The sequence below is a fragment of the Antennarius striatus genome, chromosome 24 (genome assembly GCF_040054535.1).
Source record: "Antennarius striatus isolate MH-2024 chromosome 24, ASM4005453v1, whole genome shotgun sequence".
NCBI lineage: Eukaryota > Metazoa > Chordata > Actinopteri > Lophiiformes > Antennariidae > Antennarius > Antennarius striatus.
Window position 1 is genome coordinate 8465571 of NC_090799.1, and position 23648 is coordinate 8489218.

Here is a 23648-nt window from a genome sequence, read left to right on the forward strand (position 1 = left end):
ATTTTGTGGACATTCAAGAACTCAACAATGTTCTGCTTGATGGAATTAATTCCTCAAAGATAATTGTAATGTAAATTACAATTACATAATTGTAATTTACATTAATGTCTAATGTAAATTACAATTATGTATTGTGGATTTCTTTGTGGTATTTCACATCTCAGTGTGATCCAGAATTCCCATGGATGGAAAAGCATTGGAAAACTGGCCACTGTAGTTTTATTCGCCGGAAAAATGGTGTTAAAATGCTAATGTTCCACATTTACTTCAATGAGAAAACAACAACTTAGTCTATATTTATGTTGCCCCTTGGCCTTTTTTTGTAATTTAATTTGCTTTACTGATACCAAGTGTTTCTTTAAAGACTAAATATAAGATTTAAAGACTAAATATAGATGTCTCATGAGCAGTTAAATCGAATATTTAAAAATAATGTGTGAATTCCTCTCTATATTCTATTAATTTATTAAGAAACCACTTCTAAGATGAATGAAAAGACAAGAGCTGGTGTAAAGAGTGTCATAAAAAACAAGGTTAACGAAAAATCAGTTGCAAATTTCTTTATTAAATATTTTTTAAACAGAATCAATTTCAAATGTGATTTTGATGATTTGTCTCATGATTTCCATTGTAAAACATAAATATAACTGTCTGTGCGGTTAATGTTGACTATATCGGTGCTCGATCATGGGTGAGGCAGTGACGTTCAGGTGCATTTTTATAACACAACATAAAAAACTAAAATCCTAGATGTAACATATTAGGAATGAAACAGAACAAGCCACAAATATATGCATTTATAAACAATTTTATACTAAATTGGCAGAAATCTGCTAGTTTATGAATAAATCACTGAGTTTACCTCCAAATAAAACCAAACCTAAAACATGACGATAAAATCGAACACAGCATTTAGATTGCGCTACATAACAACCCGGAAGCCAAGCTGTCCAATAGCGTCCCTTCATTACTTGGCAGAGGCTGTGTGGACCAATCACGTCTCGACTTTCCCGTAGGTGCCATCAGGAGGTCGGTAGTGTTTGGGGAAGGCCTTAAGCTGCAGGGAGTTAAAGGCGTACTTCCGGCTTCCGACGTTCTTCACGGTGTTTTCTCTTCTGCAGCCCTCGCTGGGGAGACAAAACAGGGTGGGGTAGATTGTGTAGGGTGGGGTAGGTGTTCACAGACAGACATGAGTTGGGTGTGAGTGATGCTGACGTTGTTTTAATTTTATTTTTTTGTAACAGAAAACGATGCGCTGCTTTAAATTAATGTAGCCGCAACAGGGCACCATCCAGTGTCTTATTGTGCCGGTCCCAAGCCCTGATAAATGCAGAGGGTTGCGTCAGGAAGGGCATCCGGCGTAAAACTTTTGCCAAATCAAAGATGCGAATCAAACCTATGACTTCCATACCAGATCGGTCGAGGCCCGGGTTAACAACAACCGCCATCGGCGCTGTTGACCTACAGGGTGTCGGGGGAAATTGGATTACTGTTGGTCGAAGAAGGAGAGGAGGAAAGTGCGTTCGCACGAAGAAAGAGAAGAGGAGCGCCAAGAGTATAGGACTAAGAGTAGGGACGTTGAATGTTGGAACTATGACAGGAAAAGGTAGAGAGTTGGTTGACATGATGCAGAGAAGGAAGGTAGACATACTGTGTGTCCAGGGGACCAGGTGGAAAGGTAGCAAGGCTAGAAGTTTAGGAGCAGGGTTCAAGTTGTTCTATCATAGTGTAGATGGGAAGAGAAATGGAGTAGGAGTTATCTTGAAGGAGGAGTTTGTTAGAAATGTCCTGGAGGTAAAAAGTGTCGGATAGAGTCATGAGTCTGAAGCTAGAAAACGAAGGTGTGATGTTCAATGTTGTTAGTGGGTATGCTCCACAGGTAGGATGTCAGCTGGAGAAGTAGAAATTCTGGTCGGACTTTGATGAAGTGATGCAGAGCATGCCTAGAAGTGAGAGAGTTGTCATTGGAGCAGACTTCAATGGACATGTTGGTGCAGGAAACAGAGGTGATGAGGATGTGATGGGCAGGTTTGGTATCCAGGAGAGGAACGCAGAAGGACAGATGGTGGTTGACTTTGCAAAAAGGATGGAAATGGCTGTAGTGAATACTTTCTTCCAGAAGAGGCAGGAACATAGAGTGACCTATAAGAGTGGCGGTAGGAGCACACAGGTAGACTACATCTTGTGTAGACGGTGTAACCTGAAAGAGATCAGTGACTGCAAAGTAGTGGTAGGTGAGAGTGTAGCCAAACAGCATAGGATGGTGGTGTGTAGGATGACTCTGGTGGTGAGGAAGATCAAGAGGGCAAAGGCAGAGCAGAAGACGAAATGGTGGAAGCTGAAAAAGGAAGAGTGTTGCATGACTTTTAGGAAGGAGTTAAGACAGGCTCTGGGTGGTCAGGAGGTGCTTCCAGATGACTGGACAACTACAGCTAATGTGATCAGGGAGACAGGTAGGAGAGTACTTGGTGTGTCATCTGGAAGGAAAGTAGATAAGGAGACTTGGTGGTGGAATGAGGAGGTACAGGAGTGTATACAGAGAAAGAGGTTAGCTAAGAAGAAGTGGGACACCGAGAGAACTGAGGAGAGTAGACAGGAGTACAGGGAGATGCAGCGTAAGGTGAAGGTAGAGGTAGCATAGGCCAAACAAGGGGCTTATGATGACTTGTATGCTAGGTTGGACAGTAAGGAGGGAGAGACTGATCTATACCGGTTGGCAAGACAGAGAGATAGAGATGGGAAGGACGTGCAGCAGGTTAGGGTGATTAAGGATAGGGATGGAAGTCTGTTGACAGGTGCCAGTAATGTGATGGGAAGATGGAAAGAGTACTTTGAAGAGTTGATGAACGTGGAAAATGAGAGAGAACAAAGACTAGAAGAGGTGACTGTTGTGGACCAGGATGTAGCAAAGATTAGTCAGGATGAAGTGAGGAGGACATTGAAGAGGATGAAGAGTGGAAAGGCAGTCGGTCCTGATGATATACCTGTAGAGGTTTGGAAGTGTCTAGGAGAAGTGGCAGTAGAGTTTCTGACTCGGTTGTTCAACAGGATCTTAGATAGTGAGAAAATGTCTGAGGAATGGAGGAGAAGTGTGCTGGTGCCCATTTTTAAGAACAAGGGAGATGTGCAGAGTTGTGGCAACTACAGAGGAATAAAGCTGATGAGCCATATAATAAAGTTATGGGAAAGAGTAGTGGAAGCTAGACTAAGGGCAGAAGTGAACATTTGTGAGCAGCAGTATGTTTTCATGCCAAAAAAGAGTACTACAGATGCAGTATTTGCTTTGAGGATGTTGATAGAGAAGTACAGAGAAGGCCAGAGGGAGCTGCATTGTATTTTTGTAGACCTGGAGAAAGCTTATGACAGGGTGCCCAGAGAGGAACTGTGGTATTGTATGAAGAAGTCTGGAATGGCAGAGAAGTATGTTAGAGCAGTGCAGGACATGTATGAGGACTGTCAGACAGTGGTGAGGTGTGCTGTAGGTGTGACAGAGGAGTTAAAGGTGGAGGTGGGACTGCATCAGGGATCAGTTCTGAGCCCCTTCTTGTTGCTATGGTGATGGACAGGCTGACAGACGAGGTTAGACAGGAATCTCCATGGACTATGATGTCTGCAGATGACTGTGAGGCCTAGAGGAAGACCAAAGAGGAGGTTTATGGATGTAATGAGGGAGGACATGAAGGTAGTTGGTGTGAGAGAAGAGAATGCAAAGGACAGGGCTAGATGGAGGCAATTGATACGCTGTGGCGACCCCTGAAGGGAAAAGTCGAAAGGAAAAGAAGAGGAAGAAGCTGCGCTGATTTAAATTGTTGCAGTTCCAGGTAAAGCCACTAGAGGGCGGTAAAGGCTAAATGTAAAAACTTCAGTCTGAGTGAAGGAGAACCAACAAAAACATGCATCAGCATCCACACAGACTCAGACAGACATGGAGAAGAAGTGAGGGGAAAAGAAGAAAAAGCCACCACAGTCATTTTATGTTCTTCAGGTGGAGGAAGGAAATGTTTATTACTGCAGAGTTTTGTGTTCTGGAGGTTTGGGGTACATTTAGAACACGGGAAGCAGCAAGGCTAAAGCTTCTGGAAAGAAAACATTGAAAGACAGTTCAACATTTTCAGTGATTTCCTGGCCTGGGAGAATTTCATTCAACACAGGATCTCTCAAAACCAAAAATAACGAGTATAAGAATGAAATACCCCCGAAAAGAAGTTTTCCTAAATAATAGTGGTGAAAATCAAACCTAAAAAATGAGCTAAGATTGAACTCATTAGCATTAAAAACCAAAATAAATCCCAAATATGACCATTAAAAGATGAACAATAATTCATTTCATGAATTCATAGATTTTGAACTTGACATAAAGTGACAACAGTATGACAAGTACAGTATATGGCACAAACTTAATAATTACACGCACACACGCAATTTGCATTAACTACATAAAGTACATATTAATATTTAGGCAAGACAAGCATTTAAATATAATTTATGCAGACTGATATAAATATATTCTGAATTCTAATAAAAATGGCACACGGTTCTTTGTCTTTGAGTTAGTTTAATAAATAATTTAAGGAAGCACTTTAACAAAGGGGACAAAATGAATTCCCTCACATCCCTGCTGCTCAGTGATAATTTTCATTATAGATTTTAATTTTTGACCTATATTTATTTATATAGGTCTTTTTAAATTTCTTTGAACTAAATGGTACGTTTAACCCATTCGGCTTCACAGAGGTAGTCATAAGTAATAATAGTGTGATTCGTAACAGAAGGAAGAGAGAGACTCATACTGGGATGTTATACTGGAGAGTTTTGGGGTCATGAGAGCATCATAAACTCTCAAAGGAGGCTATTTCAGTCTGATCCATTTCCTTACTGGGTCGATCTTAATGGGACGCGCCTCAAAAACTCCACAGGGGTGACGGATGCTTTTGTTCCACCTCACCGGTCGAAGTATTGATTTCTTTTTTTCTGACGTGAGTTTCTGTCATCTGATCTGACAGCTCCTGGTTTCTTTTTAGCGTGATTAACACACATTATGAAGCCTTTGACTGCAGCATGGATGCATCTTTCATTTAAGCTACACTTATCGCATGTGCTCACATTACCGGACTCTATAAAGCTTCTAATACCTGTTATAACTGTGGTCGGCACTGGTCAGTTAGCTGGTGCACATAAATGCTCTAAAGGATAAAGAACCAACAGTTCTAGCTGCATAAGCAAACACTTTTCCCCTGAATTTCCTGACACACACATACATTCCAGGCCGGCATGCAAAGCTGGGAAGAGGATGTCGGTCAAAGAACTGAATGATTGTGATTGCACTAAACAAAATGTCATCGCTTTTAACGCGTAAATAAGAAATCAGTCATGTCAGGACAGCTGAGAGGCATACAGACTAAAACTGAAGTTTTTTTTAGTTAGAAATGACTTCACATGTGACCTGTAACCTCGGATCATATCAATAAAATGAATTATTTCTGAGGCCTTTGGAGGTGTTGCATGAATAATAAAAGCTACTAAATCAAAGCTTTCCGCCATCTCAGCTTGTAAAGTGCAAAAAGGAAGACAATGTAAGGAGACGGCTAGCTGCTTGTGCAAAAGCGTGAATTAGAAGTCACTTTATAACAGCGATTTTAAATGACAATCTAGATTTAAATATAATCTGTTCTTTTTTTATACATATTCACAGCGCAGGTTTGACGATGAGCTGATATTTGGTAAGTGATATGAAGAGTAGAACGAAAGGCTTCAGGGAGGACTCGGCGTTAGAGATTATAATTCATCTGAATTTAAAAACAACAAAACTTGTCTTTCCCCCCGTCAGTCTGTTGTTTTCTGCGATGAACGATTCCGTCAAAAGCCTGTTTTATTATGAAAGGAAGGTTCCTGTAAACCTTCGGATCCGCTGGCGGTTGAGGGTCGTCTGGCAGTGAAGATCATCGCCCTCATTTTAAAGGATTCACGAATTGCAAGAGAGTTGGAATCTTTTTTCTCTTTTTTTGCTTTGTTTAGTCGGGAGACATGAATCTTTAAACTTTAAACACGCGATCGTGTTTCCTCTGATTGGACCTGTAGTCCCACAGTGTGTGTCCACGCCCGTGAATATGCAGTCGGCTTTCGGTCTGCGCGGCCGCTCCTCGCCGCTCAGCTGCAGCGGAGTTTGGCGAGGACGTACGCCACGCTGAGGAAGATCCACACCAACAGCAGGTTGGGGCTGAGGGCCAGCAGGGGCAGAGAGTACAGGAGGCTGGGGTCCAGCTGGAAGTCGCGCACCGGCAGCAGGCCGCTCAGGTTCTTCTGGATCACCCCCTCCCTCGTGCCGATGCTGCCGAGTCACGGGAGGAGGAGGAGGTGGATGAAGGGGAGGAGTGGGGCGGCGTAAAAAGGATCAGAGGAAGAGAAAGCAAATAGAGGAGGTGGAAATAGATGAAGAGTATGAGGGCATTGGGGGGAAGAGGAAGAGAACGAGGAAGAGGAAGAGGAAGCATGTGGCAAACAGGGCCAACAAAGACAGATGGCGAGGGATGCCGGCGAGGAATCGCAATGACAGAGGGCCACAGCCGTGATGATGGGGAGGCGGTTTCCACGGTGACGAAAAAACAAAGTGGTCAAATGATGAAAATCACAGAGAATAAAAAATGATTCGATTAAAAAAAAACAACCAGTTTAAAAAATCAAACAAATGAGTCAAACGTACAGATCAGGAAAAAAAGACGCGGGGAAACGGATGAAGAGAAGAGAAGGAGGAAAAAGAGAAAATTAAGACTTTTAGAAAAAGAAAGTAGACAAGAAAATACAACAATGGCTCTCCATGTATATTACTCCGACATGGGGGGGGGGCAGATGGCTGTTATCCCTTCATTTAAATTGTTTATGGTAAATAAGGTGGAAAAAAAAGGTGAGATTTGAAGGATGGAGGTAAAATATCTTAAGGCTTTTTTCCCATCATGCATCGGTCAAACTGTTCATGCTCGCCGACTGATGAGGCAGTGGAGAGGGAAAGAGGGAAGGACATGAGGAGGGGGGAGAGAAGTGGGGGAGGAGAAGGTGAAGAGATCATGCGAGCGTCCGTGTGGAAGCGTAACTTTATTGAGTGAAAACACGTCTGTGCAACACGTTTAGAACAGAGTCACGTAAAAAACACACTTCGAACAAACGGCTGACATAAAAACATAGACCGAGGAAATAAAATCACCCCATAAATCCCACATTTAAACCTTTTTTTGAAAAAAAAATTTTTTCTCTTGGTTTGTCATTTTTTCCCCCCCGCAGATACTGCACTTTGCCTTTGTAGAGCTGACACGTCAAACAGGAAACGTTTCGATTCGTCCTCTGTTCTCATTTTTACTTTTGTTGATGCGTGTTATTCTTAATAAATAATAGTTCCTTTTATATCTTTCATTTGATTTGAAATTTAATTTTTAAAAATTTTAATTTTAAAGCATATTTAATGCATGGATATATTTTTGATTGTATGATTTTACCCTAAACAAAAACAAAAACAAAACAAAAACCAATGCAGTCAGACTGCAACATCCCGCGACACCCCTGAATTCAAAATTTTACCCTGACCTACTTTCACATGTCAAAGAACAAAGCTAGTGTTTTGACCTACTTTCATAGATCAAAGCACTAGCTTTGATCTATAGTCATACTCACACTGGCCTCCCTCGTCTACCTATCTTTCCTGAGTGTAGAAAAGTTGAAATTTGACCATGACCTACTTTTTTCAAGGTCAAGGTCATCATCTCATTTTCATCCCCTTTGCTGCCCGAGTAATGTGCTTTTTCATTCATCTTTCTATCTGCAACAGTTGAGAAGATATTTGGTGGACTAACTAACAGACGGACGGATGAACAGACGAACACTAAAAATGACAAAACATCACCGCTTTGAAGCGGGACGTAAAAAAATATGAAAAATGAAAGAATATGTCTGACGTCATATTTGAACCTAAATCTGGTCGACAGTAGAAATCGAAATGGAAAAGAGGAAAATAAACAAAAACAAGGGATGAAGGACGAGGCGGACGAACAGATGGACGGACAAACCAACAGGTACACACTCGCCACCTCATCCACGACACGCGGGTTCACCGAGCTTGGTTTGGTCGTACGGAGGTCGTACGTCTCTCCTTACCTGCGCATGCAGTCCAGCGCCTGCGTGAACACCTGCGGCGCCATGCCGTGTTCGTGTTGCAGGATCAGGCACTGCTCCAGGGTCACCGACATGGCCGTCCGGTCTTTGGCGCTTTTGCAGCTGGTGAATCGGACGCCGTTCAGCCGTCGGCAGATCTGAGGAGGAGCAGGGAGGAGGGAAAAGGTGATGTTTGTGGGTGTTTAGAGAACTCAGATCCTACATTCGGTGTGAAGCGAAGCGTCACCTCGGCCGCCTGCCACAGGACGTCCACGTTCTTGTTCTTCCTGGCGTGGACGTTCTGCCCCAGGAACCTCAGCAGCTCAGGAAGACACGTCTGGGAACGGGACCTCGGGAGGCCTGAGGCGGAGACACATGGATGATGGGAAGGAGCTGGAAAGAATGAAGGACGACAGGAAGACGGACGATACTTACAATCCTCAGGTAGGACCTCTTTGAACTGTTCGTAGTACGAATTGAGTCTGGAAAGACTCTCCAAGTTAATGATTTCCTGCAGGGACGTGTCTCCGAACCTGGGAAACACAAAGAAACAAACGTTCTCTCTTTAAAACCGAATTCTTAGCACAGAAATCCTCCTGAAGACGCGTCTCTGACGTCGTTTCGCTCACTTCTCCGCCAGCGTCTGCTGCTCGTTGATTCCCACGTTGAAGTGCACCGGCTGGACCCTCAGCAGCATCCCGCTCTGGATCTCCCGCGGCAACACGTCGAACATGGTTCCTGGCAGTGGGATGCGGACGTTGAAGCCATCGCGGTTCCCGGTGATGATCGGCAGCATGTCGGGCGCTGAGTTACCGGTGGCCTGGGTCACCTTCACAGGAAGTAATGAGTCAGTTTACAAATCTAAACTTAAATGTGATGAAACCACAGAAGAAGAAGCAGCAGCTCTTGTTCCTGACCTTAAAGGTGACGTTACGGAGATCCATGATTCCCACACTCATGTCCTCCAACATGGCCAGCTCCTCTCCTGCAAACACATGCATTGATAATCTGTAGGCAGATCCACGTTAACGCCCCGGCGCCGCGGCGTGAAGGTGCGTTCGTACCGTAGGTGCTGAGCAGAGACTCGAACTGGGCCAGCAGGCCGATGGTGTGGAGCTGCCGCAGGAAGCCGTCGTCCCGCAGGCGGTTCCTCAGCTTGATGATGAAGCCGCAGATGAGAGCGGTGAGCTGCGCCGACACAAAGATGAGCATCAGAAAACTAAAAAACAACCTCGATCCTGCAGTTTAACTCGAAATCCTGCAGAAATCCTCATCTATACCATCTAAGTTTAACTTCTTCTGCATCCGATTCGAAGTTGCAAAAACAAAAAGCTGTAAAAAGAGGAAAAGAGCCGCCGCTTTGGCCTCATCTGGGCTCGCATCCTCTTTTTAACTTCGCCCTGAAGACCTGAAACGTCTCTCAGGCGTTCAGACGACAGGAGCCACTTGGTCTCAAATTCTATTTTCTCATCCATCTGCTTTCTTCCCTCTCTGCTCTTTTTCCGCGCCTTCATAAACCCTAAGCCCTCGCGTTTGCGCTGACCGTCTGGCAGAAGACGACGTCGCGGCGGTACTGCAGAGACAGGTCCATCGCTATCGTCGGGGCGCTGTCCTGCATCAGGAGGAAGACCATGGACCTCTTGGCCGTGTCGCTCATCATGGCGACGCACTCAGTGAGCGTGGTGAGGAGAGGGTACAACGCCTCGCTCCACTCGCCTGTGGGGGGAAGACATGGATAGACGACGACATGTCAGTGAAAGGGACATTCGGCGCAAATATGACGTGAATTTTGAAGTTTCGGACAGAACAGACGACAAAAGCAAAAGCAAAGGAAGCGATTGTTCCCGGATGTTTTGAGGAGGCAACAGAAGCGTGGGTGGGACGGCGGCGCTTACCTGGATACGCCTCCTCAACGCCGGGGCTTCCATCTGGAAGAAGGGATGGAGGCGCAACATGCACGATTAGCGGGCGCCAGGCAACAGAGACACACACAGTAAACACAACAAACCCTGATCCAGGACAAAATGTCAGGAACGAGCGACAAAAATGGAGACAAAACGCTGTTTTCTAATAATCTGCATGAAGCTGCAACGCGACGGAATCGCAGACGGACCACAAAGACGACGACACAAAACAATGCAGAATAATGCCTGCTTTCTTTTATGTAAATGATGTTTAAGAGAGATTATAAAAAAAAAACTAAAAATGATAAAAGTAAAAAAAAAAAAAAGAGTTGAGATGAAGAGAAAGAAAAGGAGGAAATGAAATAAACCTACGGGAGTCTCGATCGGGGCTGGGGGGGCGTGCAGAAAGAGAGGATGGTGACGGTGATGATGGTCGTAGAGGGGATGATGATGATGATGATGATGATGGTGGTGGTGGTAATGATAGAGAATCCTGTGATACCCCTCTTGGGTTGATCCAGAAAGCTGCCCTTCCATCGCCTTTTCACAGCGGAGTTAAAATTACGTTATAATCTTGCTTGCAACTCAAAAGTTGCATGAATTATTTTTCCTGATGTTTAGTCCCCATTGGCTTGAAAACAGAATAAAACTAGGGTGAGAAATTAAAATTTTGGATTCACGTTTTGTTTGCTGTGAAACGTGACGGAGATGCTAATTCTACACTAATGAGTTTTCAGCCCAAACCAAACTGATATCAGCAGAAGGGAGTGAAAATTCTCAGTCCAAACACTAATTTTATGTCACATTTCTACACTAAAACCTAACAGAAACAAAAAAAAGGGGAATTTTGTTTTACCTTTTCTAGGAGCGCCGCCCTGCAGGTCTGTCTGGGTACTGCCTGGACTGCTGTCACTGGGGACTTGATCCTTTTGAAGCAGCTTGTCAACACGTTCAATGATGCACTCCAGAGATTTTTCCACATTCACCCAAACCTTCTCCTGAAAGCACACGAAGGCCAAGGATCACGTCTTCCTTTGGATGGAATGCTAACGCTAATGCTAACAGCTTCGAGCTAACTCATTTACGAACCCACTCCTCTTCATGCCAGTCGACTTGCAGCGAGGACCGGCTGTTGCTGCCGCTCCACTTGGCCAGCAGCGTGTCCTGGTCGTTACGGAGGACTACTTGCTCCGAGTCGGCGGAGGGAGACGCTTTGGAGGCGATGTACTCCGGTCGTGCTGCGTTCAGGGCCTGAATGGCCGAAGCTAGCAGCTTACAGTCGCAAACCGTCACCAGCTGACGAGTCTGAAAGAAAGAGGAGAGGCTTAAATGTATTTTACGTTTTTGTTCCCATTCAATAATAAATAGTTAAAATAAAATACCTTATCCGCCAGAATGGCGAGCGTCCTCTCCAGCCCGCAGGCCGACCGATCCTTAGCGGCTCGGGAAAGCCTCTCAGCGTAGTAGCTGACCTGAGTCTTCAGCGTATTGATGTGGGAGATGATCTCTTTGGCTCGTACGACGTCCTGGGGGATGTAGACGATGGACTGGGAGCTGGACAGAGCGCTGCTGCAGAAAGCAAAGCGGCACGGTCTTAGCATTTATCCCTGTACGCTGATGACACCCTGTTATATATTCAAAAAGGAAAAGGCTGGTTGACTCAATCTAATGCTAAATTCAAATTAATTCATTAAGGGGAATTAAATTTTAACAAAGTATTTGGGTGCACATGCTTGTTCTTCAAGGGTAAATTCAATTTTCTTTTATTTTCCCATCTTTCTGTACCGATGACTCACCGACAAAATGTTTCTGTAAATGGGTTAAAACTTTTTAAAAGATATCTCCTTTGTGGAATGCTCTCAGACAACTTGTATAACTATTCTAGTAAATCGGGATCGGAAACTTAGGACACTTTAGCTCAATTTACAAATTATATCGTGTCTCATTTTGCAACTAGAATGCTGCAGCATTCTTGCTCAAGGGCAGAAAACATTTAATTCTTTTTAATGAATAGATGCCATAGACACAAAAATGTGGGAAAATAAAGTCCAGGTTAAAAAAATACAGATTTAAAAAAAAAAAATCTTAGTCTGTGGATTAGAGACACAGTTTAACACAAAGACAACGTGAAACTGAAGTCAGTGACACCGTTCACTTTAAGATTTCAGCTAGACTTTTGTGAGAGATTTTCAATATGGTGTCAAAGCCTTTATGTTTAGCTCAAATGAAGATAGCAGCAACTGAATTTCTAAAATGAACGGAAGTTCAACAAATTGTGCACAAGGAAGACTTTTAGTTCCTTTGAAACATAACACTGTTGGTTCCAAAGGCATCACGCATCACTATATTTTACTATTTAGATCAGTTTAGTGACATGTAATGAGCTCATTGGCTCTAAATCTACTCAAATGTGGGGTTTTTTTTGTTGCTATGGGGAACAGAGATGCAAATGGTGCACAAACAAATGAAATTAAGCAAAGCGATGCAACAACTCACCATCCCTCCTCATACACGCTGATCGGAAAAAGTAAAAGAACATTAAATTAAGTTGAAGCTAAAGAAATGAACTGCAGAATCAATGCAAGTTGAAGAAACAATGCTTTATAAAATAACCGGTTCAGCCAAATCAAAACGAATTGAATCAAACTCATTTCAACTATTTCAAATATGCCAGAAGCAAAATGAGCAGAAGTCGTTGTAACTGAGATTTAAAACGCAACGACATGCAACTTGTCTCATTCCACAAATGTTTTTTTCAGCTTACTGTTTCTTCGCCTCCTCAAACTTCTGGATGAGTTTCCTCAAGCCGCTGTTTTTGAAGCCTTGGCAGTGAGCCGCCGGCGCTCCGACCGTCACCACGTCGTAGGTGTGTTCTGGGGACGGATTTGGAGTTAAATCTGCAGCAACCAGGAGATTAAAGGTGGTTTTTTTTTTTTTTTTTTTTTTTTAACGTATGACCTCAGGGCGTTCTCACCAAAGCCCAGCTCGTCGTGCACCCTCATCCTCTGAACGTGTAGGTTGGTCGGCATGAACTCCAGCTTCCTCTCCGCCTTCAGGGTGCTGGCTTTAAATGACGGGCCTGGAGGGAGGAATTAACGACAAGAAATCTTGTTGTAACTTGTTTTACGTTATGAAATCATCAAGATTAACTCCCATTTGCACCGACCTCTGTAGTCGTTGAGGTCCGACAGCGTCTCCTGGTATGTGAGTATTATGGTCTGGTACTGAGAGACAATCTGCCGCCTTAGATTCTCCCAGCAGGGGGATAGCTCTCCTAGCTCCTCCAGCTCACAAACCCTGGAGATACAGAAATAACCGAGATCAGGCATTAAAAGGGGAATAAAGGTGTGTGTTCGGCTCTCATTCATTTATTCAAGTCGCTTTGCACGATGACGACGGTTCTGATCGATTTGAAACGTGTGTGTCCGCACCTGGACGCGTCCTCCTCCAGCAGCAGCTTTATGAACTGGCGGGGAATGTTGAGCGACAGGACGCTTTCGGACATCTGCTCCAGAACCCGCAGGTGGTTCCCGTCGGTGGTGGGGAAGCGGTACATCCTGGACATGGTGCCGCCGAACACTGGAGCGGAGAAAAATTCAATCAGACGGATGCGTTGGCGATGCTGCTGTCACCTGTTTTTGGATCGGCATTGGTGATTGATCGATATACGTCTGCTTTGTAATCAGATTACAGTCTGATGCATCGGTGCAGACGGAGCCAGATGGTTAGAAGGTTGTGTGTGTGTGAAGCTGCACACCTGAGCGCAGCAGGGTGTCTTTGCACAGCGAGGCATACTTAATCCAGACGCCCATCGATTCAGCCAGGCTCTCGTCCACGGGCAGCATCGTCTGCAGGGGAAACACACGCCGACGTGACTCAGCACGCGTCAGCACCGCCGCGCGAATAGAACGAAATCTAATTTACTGCCCCTCCAGGACGTGTGAGAGAGTTTTATTGATCCGGGTCGGTCCCCACCCGCCTCTCACCCGCCTGTTGATGCCGTCGGGGTGGCGGCTGATCGACAGCCTCTGATCCGTCCTCTCCTCCATCTGCCAGGCGGCGATGGCGACACTCCCCACCCGCTGGTTCTCCGCCGACCTGTCCAGGGGGGAGAAATCAATGAGTTAGCGCTGAAGCTAATGAGTGTTTTAATGTATAAAATGTCAGAAAAGACAAGAATATTCCAATAAAATGGGATTTTTAAAGGTCTTTTCAAAGGAAAGAGTCTAAAATTAACGCCTTGTGGGTTTCACCTGAGTTCGAGCTCTAATTTGTGGCTCTTCTCTTGCAACAACTCCTTCACAGGAAACAGAGTGGATCCCAACATGTACATCTAAAGAGAGAGAGAAATCCCATCATGCACCGCTGATCTGGTTTTAGCTCCATCCTTTCCACTGTGAAACGAAAAGCGCCGTACCGTCCCCTGCGAGCGGTCCTTGACGTCATAGACAGCGAGCTTCACCTGCGTCTGCTGGTTGATGTTGGACTCCTGGAAAAATGCGATGCTGCTGAGGAAGATGGGGTTACTGGTGCCCTGTGGACGGAGGAAGACGGGGTTCATTCCACTCGTTCAGATTCTCTTTCCCCCCTGCTGATCGTAAAGAATCTGACCTCTATGATTTCTGTCTGGGCGTGTTTGGTCCAGAAAGGCTGCGGTGGCGTCGTGCAGCTCACGGCCACAAAGCTGTTGGGTTTGCGATCTAAAGACGGCGTCAGCAGGTCGGTGCAGGCTGGAGGAGAAACACACAGGTGGAATCAGACCCACCCGATCCTCTCACATCCACACACACATCATCAGAGGACAGTAAAAAGATGAAGAGATTAAAGGCAGCCCCATGAATTATTGATGACCGTTACTTACCCACGCTGAACTCCAGCACAGGCTCATCAGGGTCCTGGTTGTTTCCTGGAAACGGTTGTGGAAAACAGAAACATTAGACGTCGTGACAAACAACTACAGCGCGTTTCCCGGCCTTAATCGAATGAGGTACGTGAGCGGGAAAGCTTCCAGCAGCGACAGCGTCTGCTGCAGGGCTGACGGGGACGAATGAAACCCCACAGTCAGTCGGACAAACTCCAACGCCTCAAACAGCAGCGCCTACACGGCTTCACCACGCCGCCAGCAGCGAACTGTTCACACGTTTTGGCTAAATTCCCAAGTTCTCAAAATAACAAACTTATCCGTGTCACAGTGGATCGGATCCACCTGTACGACTTTACACACTTCACTGGATTCATATTAATTAACTTTAACTTCATGCATTTTTTAAATTTAGAAATGAGAAAAAAAAGTGTATTTAAAAATGACTTATTTTTAGCTTCATCTCTGTTATCTTATACGAAACACTCGGTCTTTCAGGATTTTGAGACTTCTACATCATAAGTTTGATTTTTGTTTTCCAAGTATATAAAATCAGATGCCTGCATCTGCATTTTACATGTGAAAAAATTCAGGATTTATCAAAAATTATACAAATTAAAGCTCAGATATACAAATTTATGTGAATTATTTTTGGATACTTTTCTTTGAAGAATCCAAAAAGACCTTCATTTCAAAAACATTTGATATTTCTGGCAATTATTTAATAGTTCAGGCTTTAAAGGGTTAATTTTTATGTCTTGAAATCCTTTTTCAGTATAAGTTAATAATAAGTTCATTATAATTAATAATAATAAACAATTTCCCAAAGAGCATCATTGCAGGAACTAAATTAAAACATTGTCTAAAAGAAGTTCACAAGTTTGCCGCCTAAACTTTTTCAGCTGCTTTCGATGTCTGTTAGCCCGCCCCTCACCTGCGAGAGCCAATCCAATCATCTCATTGGACAGCTCCAAGGTGCTGGCCCGGTACACCGACCACGGCCTCTGCATCCGGGGGCCGCACTCCCTCCCTCCCGCCATGCCTGTCCGGGGCGAGCGGGGCCTGAACACACGCCCTCACGCCAGCGGTCGGCCACGCCCATGTGACAGGGGCCTCCTTCGGCTCGGATCCACGGCTGCTCCGGGGTGGGGGTGGTGGGCAGATCACGGCTCTACGGGAAGGGGAACGGAGGAGAACACCGTCAGCTCGTGTCATTGGAGCATCCTCCTGTTTCCTGTGTGCATTTGCATCCGTGTGGCTCCGCCCACTGACAGATTTGCATTTTCTGCGTACGAGAGGAGCAAGAATCATCATCTCGTAGGCATTTCTTTCTGTCCTCCATATTTTCTGCATCCTTATTTCTTTATTTCTAGTAATATCCTCCATCTCTTACAATTTTTTCATCCTTCCCTCCTTCGCAGAATCTCTTTTCCCTCTTTTCTCTCCATTGGGTTCTGTTTCCCCGAGATGAACAATTTCAATCTTTTCTGATTTTCTTCCTTCTGTTCCACTTTCTTAAACGGCAATTAGCCTATTTGCAGCAAATGCAAGGTACAGCATGGGGTTGGGTTAGCCTAGCCTAGCCTAGCCTGGCCTACTTCCTGATGCATGGTCTCCTGGCAGGGGCCCGATGTGGCCCACTTTGGTCCGTTCCTGTACGTGTGACCTACATCTCTCAATGGAGATGGGAGGGAATCCACCGGATGTGGATTTATCTGTTTATCGGTTGTCCAGTGAAAGCCTTCTTGATTTTTAAAGGAAAATGGTGGATTTGTAAGATGAAGGTGAACAGAAATCAGTTTAAAATCAATCGACTGATTGTTGTATTTTCAAGAGACAACAGAGAACATGAAACCAATTGGGAATAAACTGAAATTATGGATATGAAAGAGTTTAAAATTAGTTTAATTTGTTGTACAAGTTTTAGGAAGTTCATCACTTTTTTTTAGAGCAAATGTAGCCGCAAGAAGATAAAAGCCAGTGTCTTATTGTCCCAAGCCCAGATAAATACAGAGGGTTGTGTCAGGAAGGGCATCCGATGTAAAACTTTTGCCAAATCAAACATGCAAATCAAACCTATGACTTCCATATCGGATCAGTCGAGGCCCGGGTTAACAACGACCGCAATCAGCGGTGTTCACCTAAAGGGTGCTGGTGGAAATTGGACTACTTTTGGTCGACGAAGGAGAGGATGAAAGTGTGTTCGTAGGAAGAGAGGGAAGAGGAACGCCAAGAGTATAGGACTGAGAGAAGGGACGTTGAATGTTGGAACTATGACAGGAAAAGGTAGAGAGTTGGTTGACATGATGCAGAGAAGGAAGGTAGACATACTGTGTGTCCAGGAGACCAGGTGGAAAGGTAGCAAGGCTATAAGTTTAGGAGCAGGGTTCAAGTTGTTCTATCATGGTGTAGATAGGAAGAGAAATGGAGTAGGAGTTATCTTGAAGGAGGAGTTTGTTAGGAATGTCCTGGAGGTAAAAAGAATGTCAGATAGAGTGATGAGTCTGAAGCTAGAAATCGAAGGTGTGATGTTCAATGTTGTTAGTGGGTATGCTCCACAGGTAGGATGTGAGCTGGAGGAGAAGGAGAAATTCTGGCTGGACTTTGATGACGTGATGTAGAGCATACCTAGACGTAAGAGAATTATCATTGGTGCAGACTTCAATGGGCATGTTGGTGCAGGTAACAGAGGTGATGAGGGGTTGATGGGAAGGTTTGGTATCCAGGAGAGGAACGCAGAAGGACAGATGGTGGTTGACTTTGCAAAAAAGATGGAAATGGCTATAGTGAATACTTTCTTCCAGAAGAAGCAGGAACATAGAGTGACCTATAAGAGTGGCGGTAGGAGCACACAGGTAGACTACATCTTGTGTAGACGGTGTAACCTGAAAGAGATCAGTGACTGCAAAGTAGTGGTAGGTGAGAGTGTAGCCAAACAGCATAGGATGGTGGTGTGTAGGATGACTCTGGTGGTGAGGAAGATCAAGAGGGCAAAGGCAGAGCAGAAGACAAAATGGTGGAAGCTGAAAAAGGAACAGTGTTGCATGACTTTTAGGAAGGAGTTGAGACAGGCTCTGGGTGGTTAGGAGGTGCTTCCAGATGAATGGACAACTACAGCTAATGTGATCAGGGACACAGGTAGGAGAGTACTTGGTGTGTCACCTGGAAGGAAAGTAGATAAGGAGACTTGGTGGTGGAATGAGGAGGTACAGGAGTGTATACAGAGAAAGAGGTTAGCTAAGAAGAAGTGGGATACTGAAAGGACTGAGGAGAGTAGACAGGAGTACAGGGAGATGCAGCGTAAGGTGAAGGTAGAGGTAGCAAAGGCCAAACAAGAAGCTTATGATGACTTGTGTGCTAGGTTGGACAGTAAGGAGGGAGAAACTGATCTATACCGGTTGGCAAGACAGAGAGACAGGAATAAGGAAAGTAGACAGGAGTACAGGGAGGTTTGGAAGTATCTAGGAGAGGTGGCAGTACAGTTTCTGACTGGGTTGTTCAACAGGATCTTAGATAGTGAGAAGATGCCTGAGGAATGGAGGAGAAGTGTGCTGGTGCCCATTTTTAAGAACAAGGGAGATGCGCAGAGTTGTGGCAACTACAGAGGAATAAAGATGATGAGCCATACAATGAAGTTATGGGAAAGAGTAGCTGAAACTAGACTAAGGGCAGAAGTGAGCATTTGTGAGCAGCAGTATGGTTTCATGCCAAAAAAAGAGTACTACAGATGCAGTATTTGCTTTGAGGATGTTGATGTTGAAGTACAGAGAAGGCCAGATGGAGCTGCATTGTGTTTTTGTAGATCTGGAGAAAGCTTATGACAGGGTGCCCAGAGAGGAACTGTGGTATTGTATGAGGAAGTCTGGAGTGACAGAGAAGTATGTTAGAGCGGTGCAGGACATGTATGAGGACTGTAAGACAGTGGTGAGGTGTGCTGTAGGTGTGACAGAGGAGTTCAAGGTGGAGGTGGGACTGCATCAGGGATCAGCTCTGAGCCCCTTCTTGTTCGCTATGGTGATGGACAGCCTGACAGACGAGGTTAGACAGGAATCTCCATGGACTATGATGTTTGCAGATGACATTGTGATCTGTAGTGAGAGCAGGGAACAGGTGGAGGAGAAGCTAGAGAGGTAGAGGTTTGTCCTGGAAAGGAGAGGAATGAAGGTTAGCCTCAGTAAGACAGAGTACATGTGTATGAATGAGAGGGACCCAAGTGGAAGAGTGAGGTTACAGGAAGAAGAGATCAAGAAGGTGGAGGATTTTAAGTACTTAGGGTCAACAGTCCAGAGCAATGGAGAGTGTGGAAAAGAGGTGAAGAAGCGTGTACAGGCAGGATGGAACGGGTGGAGGAAAGTGTCAGGTGTGATGTGTGATAGAAGAGTTTCAGCTAAAATGAAAGGAAAGGTGTACAAAACTGTGGTGAGACCAGCGATGTTGTTTGGTCTAGAGACAGTGTCACTGAGGAAAAGACAGGAGACAGAGCTGGAGGTAGCAGAGATGAAGATGCTGAGGTTCTCTTTGGGAGTGACCAGGATGGATATGATCAGGAATGAGTACATCAGAGGGACAGCACATGTTAGAGGTTCTGGAGATAAAGTCAGAGAGGCCAGACTGAGATGGTTTGGACATGTCCAGAGGAGAGATAGTGAATATATTGGTAGAAGGATGCTGAGTTTTGAACTGCCAGGCAGGAGGCCTAGAGGAAGACCAAAGAGGAGGTTTATGGATGTAGTGAAAGAGGACATGAAGGTGGTTGGTGTGAGAGAAGAGGATGCAGAAAACAGGGTTAGATGGAGGCAATTGATTCGCTGTGACGACCCCTGAAGGGTAAAGCCCAAAGGAAAAGAAGATCACTTTTTTTTAGCAGGCATACCAAAAAATAATTTTTTTTTCTGACATTATCTCATCCCCCTTTCAAAAACGAACATAAGCACAACATTCTGAAGTAAAATAATTAAACCACACTTGTGCTCTTTGTTTCTGAACCCAGAAGGAAACTTTGGGTCTCGGCGCCAGCTAGAGTCACATTTTCCACTCTCAAAGCCAAAAACACAACACAGTGTAAGACAAGCGCTGGGTTCCGACGATCCTTATCAAAAATAGGTTTTCTCCACATTTATACTTCTTCTAAACTTCTTCACTTTAACTTATTGCTTTAAATTTGTTTGATCCTGCAAGGAAGAGATTATAAATCCAATTATGTTTCTCACACACACTTGAATTTCCCTTGCAACCCTGAACGCCTCGCTCACCTGCAACACATCGAACACCTTTAAGCAGGTGATTTTTGATAATTCTACATACATTATCTTGCAAAGCAAATAAAAAAAGGTCACATGCGGCCATTCAGAGGTCGACCTCCTCTCTTCAGCCTCAGCAGCACAGAAGCTTCACAGTGGGGGGAAACACTGCCATATAAGGGCATTCCAAATTTAGAATGGCATGCTGGACGATGTGTGTGTTCAGGTTTGGGAGTCACATGGATGGGAGAACACACACACACACACACACACACACACACACACACACACACACACACACACACAAAATATCAGAGGAAAATCCCTTAAAAGATTGAATTTATCGTCTTTCATGCTCATCAACATAAAATTATTTTACATATTAATCAGAGTGATCAAACACGCAGGGGTCAGAGGTCAACATGACAGATAAGAGGATTTTGGCTTGGATTAGAATTCCACAACAGCGACAAACTGACTTCAAAAAGGTCAAAGGTCAGAGGACTGAACGCGTGTTGGCGTGGTTCAAACTTGCATCGTCAAGAAAAACGGATGCGTGAGAAACGAGACAATGACGACCATATATGGAGAACGCCTGTCTTCCTTTTTGCCTGCAGGCCTTCCACAGATTGATCTACTCACTCTCCCGATGGGGTAAGGCAGGAGGCGATCCACTGGGGGGGGGTCGGGGAGGAACGACCTTCCACTCGGAGCAGCGGGGGTTCAATCAGAATCTGAAAGTTTTTCACAATCAAATTTAGAATTTCGACAAAAAAAACGGGGAAATAAATCAGATTTGTCGATTTTTCCAAAAAGAAAAAAAAATCCACACGTTCTGCCAACGAAATCCCATCCAGTCAGCATTAGATGAGACACAGAGACATGATGACATCATCACACCTGCTGTTTGATCCACCCCCCCCAAAAGGCATTAGCATTGAAATTAGAATAAAGCCTGAATAACGTCCTTACAGAGGGACGGAGCAGCTGGAGCCCTTTTCACATTAAAATGAGCATCGCCTGAAACACACACACAGACACACACACACACACATACTCAGCATGTGTCCGCACTGCTAATTAACAAGCTATTCCAGCCACACAGCGAATGAGTCACCACGATCACCAACAGGACCTTAAAATAAACGGAATATTTGTGCAACATGACAGGAGGTGGAACACAAAAAACGAACTCCCTGTACTCATTGCTCAAGTTGTCATCACTTCCTTCTGTTGTTTCAGGAAGTGTCTCAAAAGTATTCCGCCTCAACTTCACCCCGACTCCATGGCAACCGGATCCAATGCACCGGAACAGAAGCAGGTGTTGCCCCGTGGTCGGACACGAGAGTCTGGAAGGTGCAACGAAAGCAGAAGTGAGTCGTCCCACCAAATTACGGGTCGGCTCTTGGGAAAAAAAAACGGCCAGGAAGTAATCGACGAAGAGATGCTGACGTGAATATGAAGGCTGAAAGTCACCGATGGCACACGTCAGGAGAACACGGCTGTCGGCGCCACGTTTGTGACACAGACCTGCAGGACGTTAAAAACAACAGACGCTGCTGACGAAGAAAGAAATGCTGCAGGACAGGGAGACGTGATCAGAAGGAATCCAGCTCCGTTTACCACCACACACACACACACACACACACACACACACACACGGTTTCCAAACGCTGGTGAACAGATGGAGTTCACTATCGTACCTGCTGCCCGTGGATGTAAACAAACTCACGCTGCGGGCGCCGTCACGAGGCAAAGAAACCGCAGCTCCACACCTCCCCTCTCCCTCTCCATCCTCCCTCACTCTTTACCCCCCCGCCCCAAGCATACCAGAAATTAACTCTTCCTCTGCCTTTTCTGCAGCAAAAAAAGCATTGATGCAAGACTGTTGGATGGCAAATCATGTTTTGTTCTCTGTGTGGCGTTACACACCCCCCCCCCCAAAAAAATACTCATCAATTATTAATCCCCCCAGTGCAAAAGCAGCAGCATCCACCACAGCAGCGTCTACTTTCAGTCCCATCATCCAGAAGTGCTGTTGCGTTCAGGGACTCTGGAGAAAACGGTTTCAAAACAATCTCTCAAAGTAAAATAACAAAAGAAGGCTTTGGACTGAATTTATCGAATTAAATCGCAAAAATCAACTTTTTTTTTTAAGTGTCCTTGACAAACAATGGGAATTTTCTTTAAACTGGATTTGAACTGTGGAGCATTCTTCCCTGTCCGGTGTAATCATGAGTTATAACTGCTTATAACTGTCCGTCATCGTATTCCGAGGGCAGACAGACGGATGAGGATGAATCAACAGCCCTCAGCTCCAGCCGCTCCGGTTTGATGAGTCACCACACAGAACCATGACCGGGCGGAAAACCTGCCCATGCGACCTCCAATCATATCCCCAATCCATATCTGGCAGGCCAACCTGCCCAAAGATCAGCTCGAACGGCGTGGGCCGAGGAGGACAATGATGGGAAACGAAGTAGAAAGATGAGAGGTTGCCATGGCGACGCAGCACACACAACAGATGCAGGACAAGAGGAGTGGACGACTGTGTCCACATGTGGGCCGCCATCCAGATGTCACAGAAGTGGATCTGGAGTGGAAGCTGAAGTCTGTCACACCCCTCATCCGTGTTCAAGACTCTGCTCTCCTCATCATTATCCTCATCCTCCATCTCTTCCTCTTCCTCCTCTTCGTCAGCTCTTCCCAAACCGGCGTCCGGGCCGTGACCTTGACTCCTGCACAGAGAAACTCAACACCAGGGCCGCCCGGCAGGATGCCTGCAGTGAAATGCGTGGACATGCTGGAAAGTCACGCACACTACAGCCAGCACACACACACACACACACACACACACACACACACACACACACACACACACACACACACACACACACACACAGATCTACTCTTGTGTGCGTGTGTGTGTGTACATACACCTTTCCAGGGGGAAATGCACCCATTCCTACATAAATTACGTAATACTAGCGGAGTTCAGTCCAGCAGCTGCTCCAACATCCAATCGGAGGGCATTCCGGATATTATGGGATACTTCACAATAAATTAAAAGCCATATTTAAATTCTGCCGAGTCGGTTTTCTCTTTTTATTTCTTTTTCCACGTCCGATCTCGTTCTGAAGTGTCTGTCTCGCTTCTCCACAACCTTTCGTCTGACATTGAGGGAATAAATCATGTGACGAAAATGACTTATGAACAAACAAACTACCACTTCCGTTCCGAACTTGACGCCGTCAGAGCCGCAGCGGTTCGACGTCAAGACGTCACGTGTGTTAAAATATAATCAACGGTAATAATCGATAACTTACCGATCAGTTTGGTGCTTTCTTTAAATATCCGATCGTGAATGAAGAGCATTATGAAGGAGTCTCCCCGGACCGCTGAGCCGCCTCTCCAGCCTTGTTGCTGGAGGCGACATCGCTGGCCACGCCCCCTGCTTGTGACGTCTGTGCGTCATTGCGCAGGCTCGTGCCCGTCTTTCAAAAA

The 23648-nt window shown here is 45.1% G+C and overlaps 1 protein-coding gene across 9 annotated transcripts; it reads right to left on the minus strand.

Annotated features, from left to right (window-relative positions):
- Nucleotides 1-551: 551 nt before the first annotated feature.
- On the minus strand, nt 552-23604 carry LOC137591606 (inositol polyphosphate-4-phosphatase type I A-like). 9 transcript variants are annotated; one of them, XM_068309711.1, is made up of 27 exons: nt 23471-23592; nt 20787-20878; nt 15839-16075; nt 14905-14949; nt 14655-14773; nt 14461-14577; nt 14297-14376; nt 14030-14141; nt 13801-13891; nt 13475-13622; nt 13210-13340; nt 13018-13122; nt 12808-12916; nt 12540-12557; nt 11426-11612; nt 11133-11348; nt 10900-11041; nt 10416-10583; nt 10035-10067; nt 9683-9855; nt 9204-9327; nt 9057-9124; nt 8769-8968; nt 8575-8672; nt 8387-8499; nt 8143-8297; nt 552-1127 (listed from the first exon to the last, which is right to left on the minus strand). In XM_068309711.1, the coding sequence occupies exons 3-27, from the start codon at nt 15942-15944 to the stop codon at nt 995-997; spliced, it is 2991 nt and encodes a 996-aa protein (XP_068165812.1). In that variant the 5' UTR covers nt 15945-16075; nt 20787-20878; nt 23471-23592; the 3' UTR covers nt 552-994. The 9 variants fall into 9 exon arrangements, with proteins under 9 accessions (XP_068165812.1, XP_068165808.1, XP_068165809.1 ...); XM_068309707.1 differs by having other exon boundaries at nt 12808-12940; XM_068309708.1 differs by lacking the exon at nt 20787-20878 and having other exon boundaries at nt 12808-12940; nt 23471-23604.
- Nucleotides 23605-23648: the final 44 nt, after the last annotated feature.

What these genes read in the sequence shown, in the direction of transcription:
- LOC137591606 (XM_068309708.1), bottom strand. Translation starts at nt 15,944, where the DNA reads ATGGCGGGAGGGAGGGAGTGCGGCCCCCGGATGCAGAGGCCGTGGTCG. An exon ending in TGTGCTGGAGTTCAGCGTGG is followed by an intron (nt 14,774 to 14,904) that starts GTAAGTAACGGT and finishes TTTCTCCTCCAG; the next exon opens with CCTGCACCGACCTGCTGACG. An exon ending in CCCAGACAGAAATCATAGAG is followed by an intron (nt 14,578 to 14,654) that starts GTCAGATTCTTT and finishes CTCCGTCCACAG; the next exon opens with GGCACCAGTAACCCCATCTT.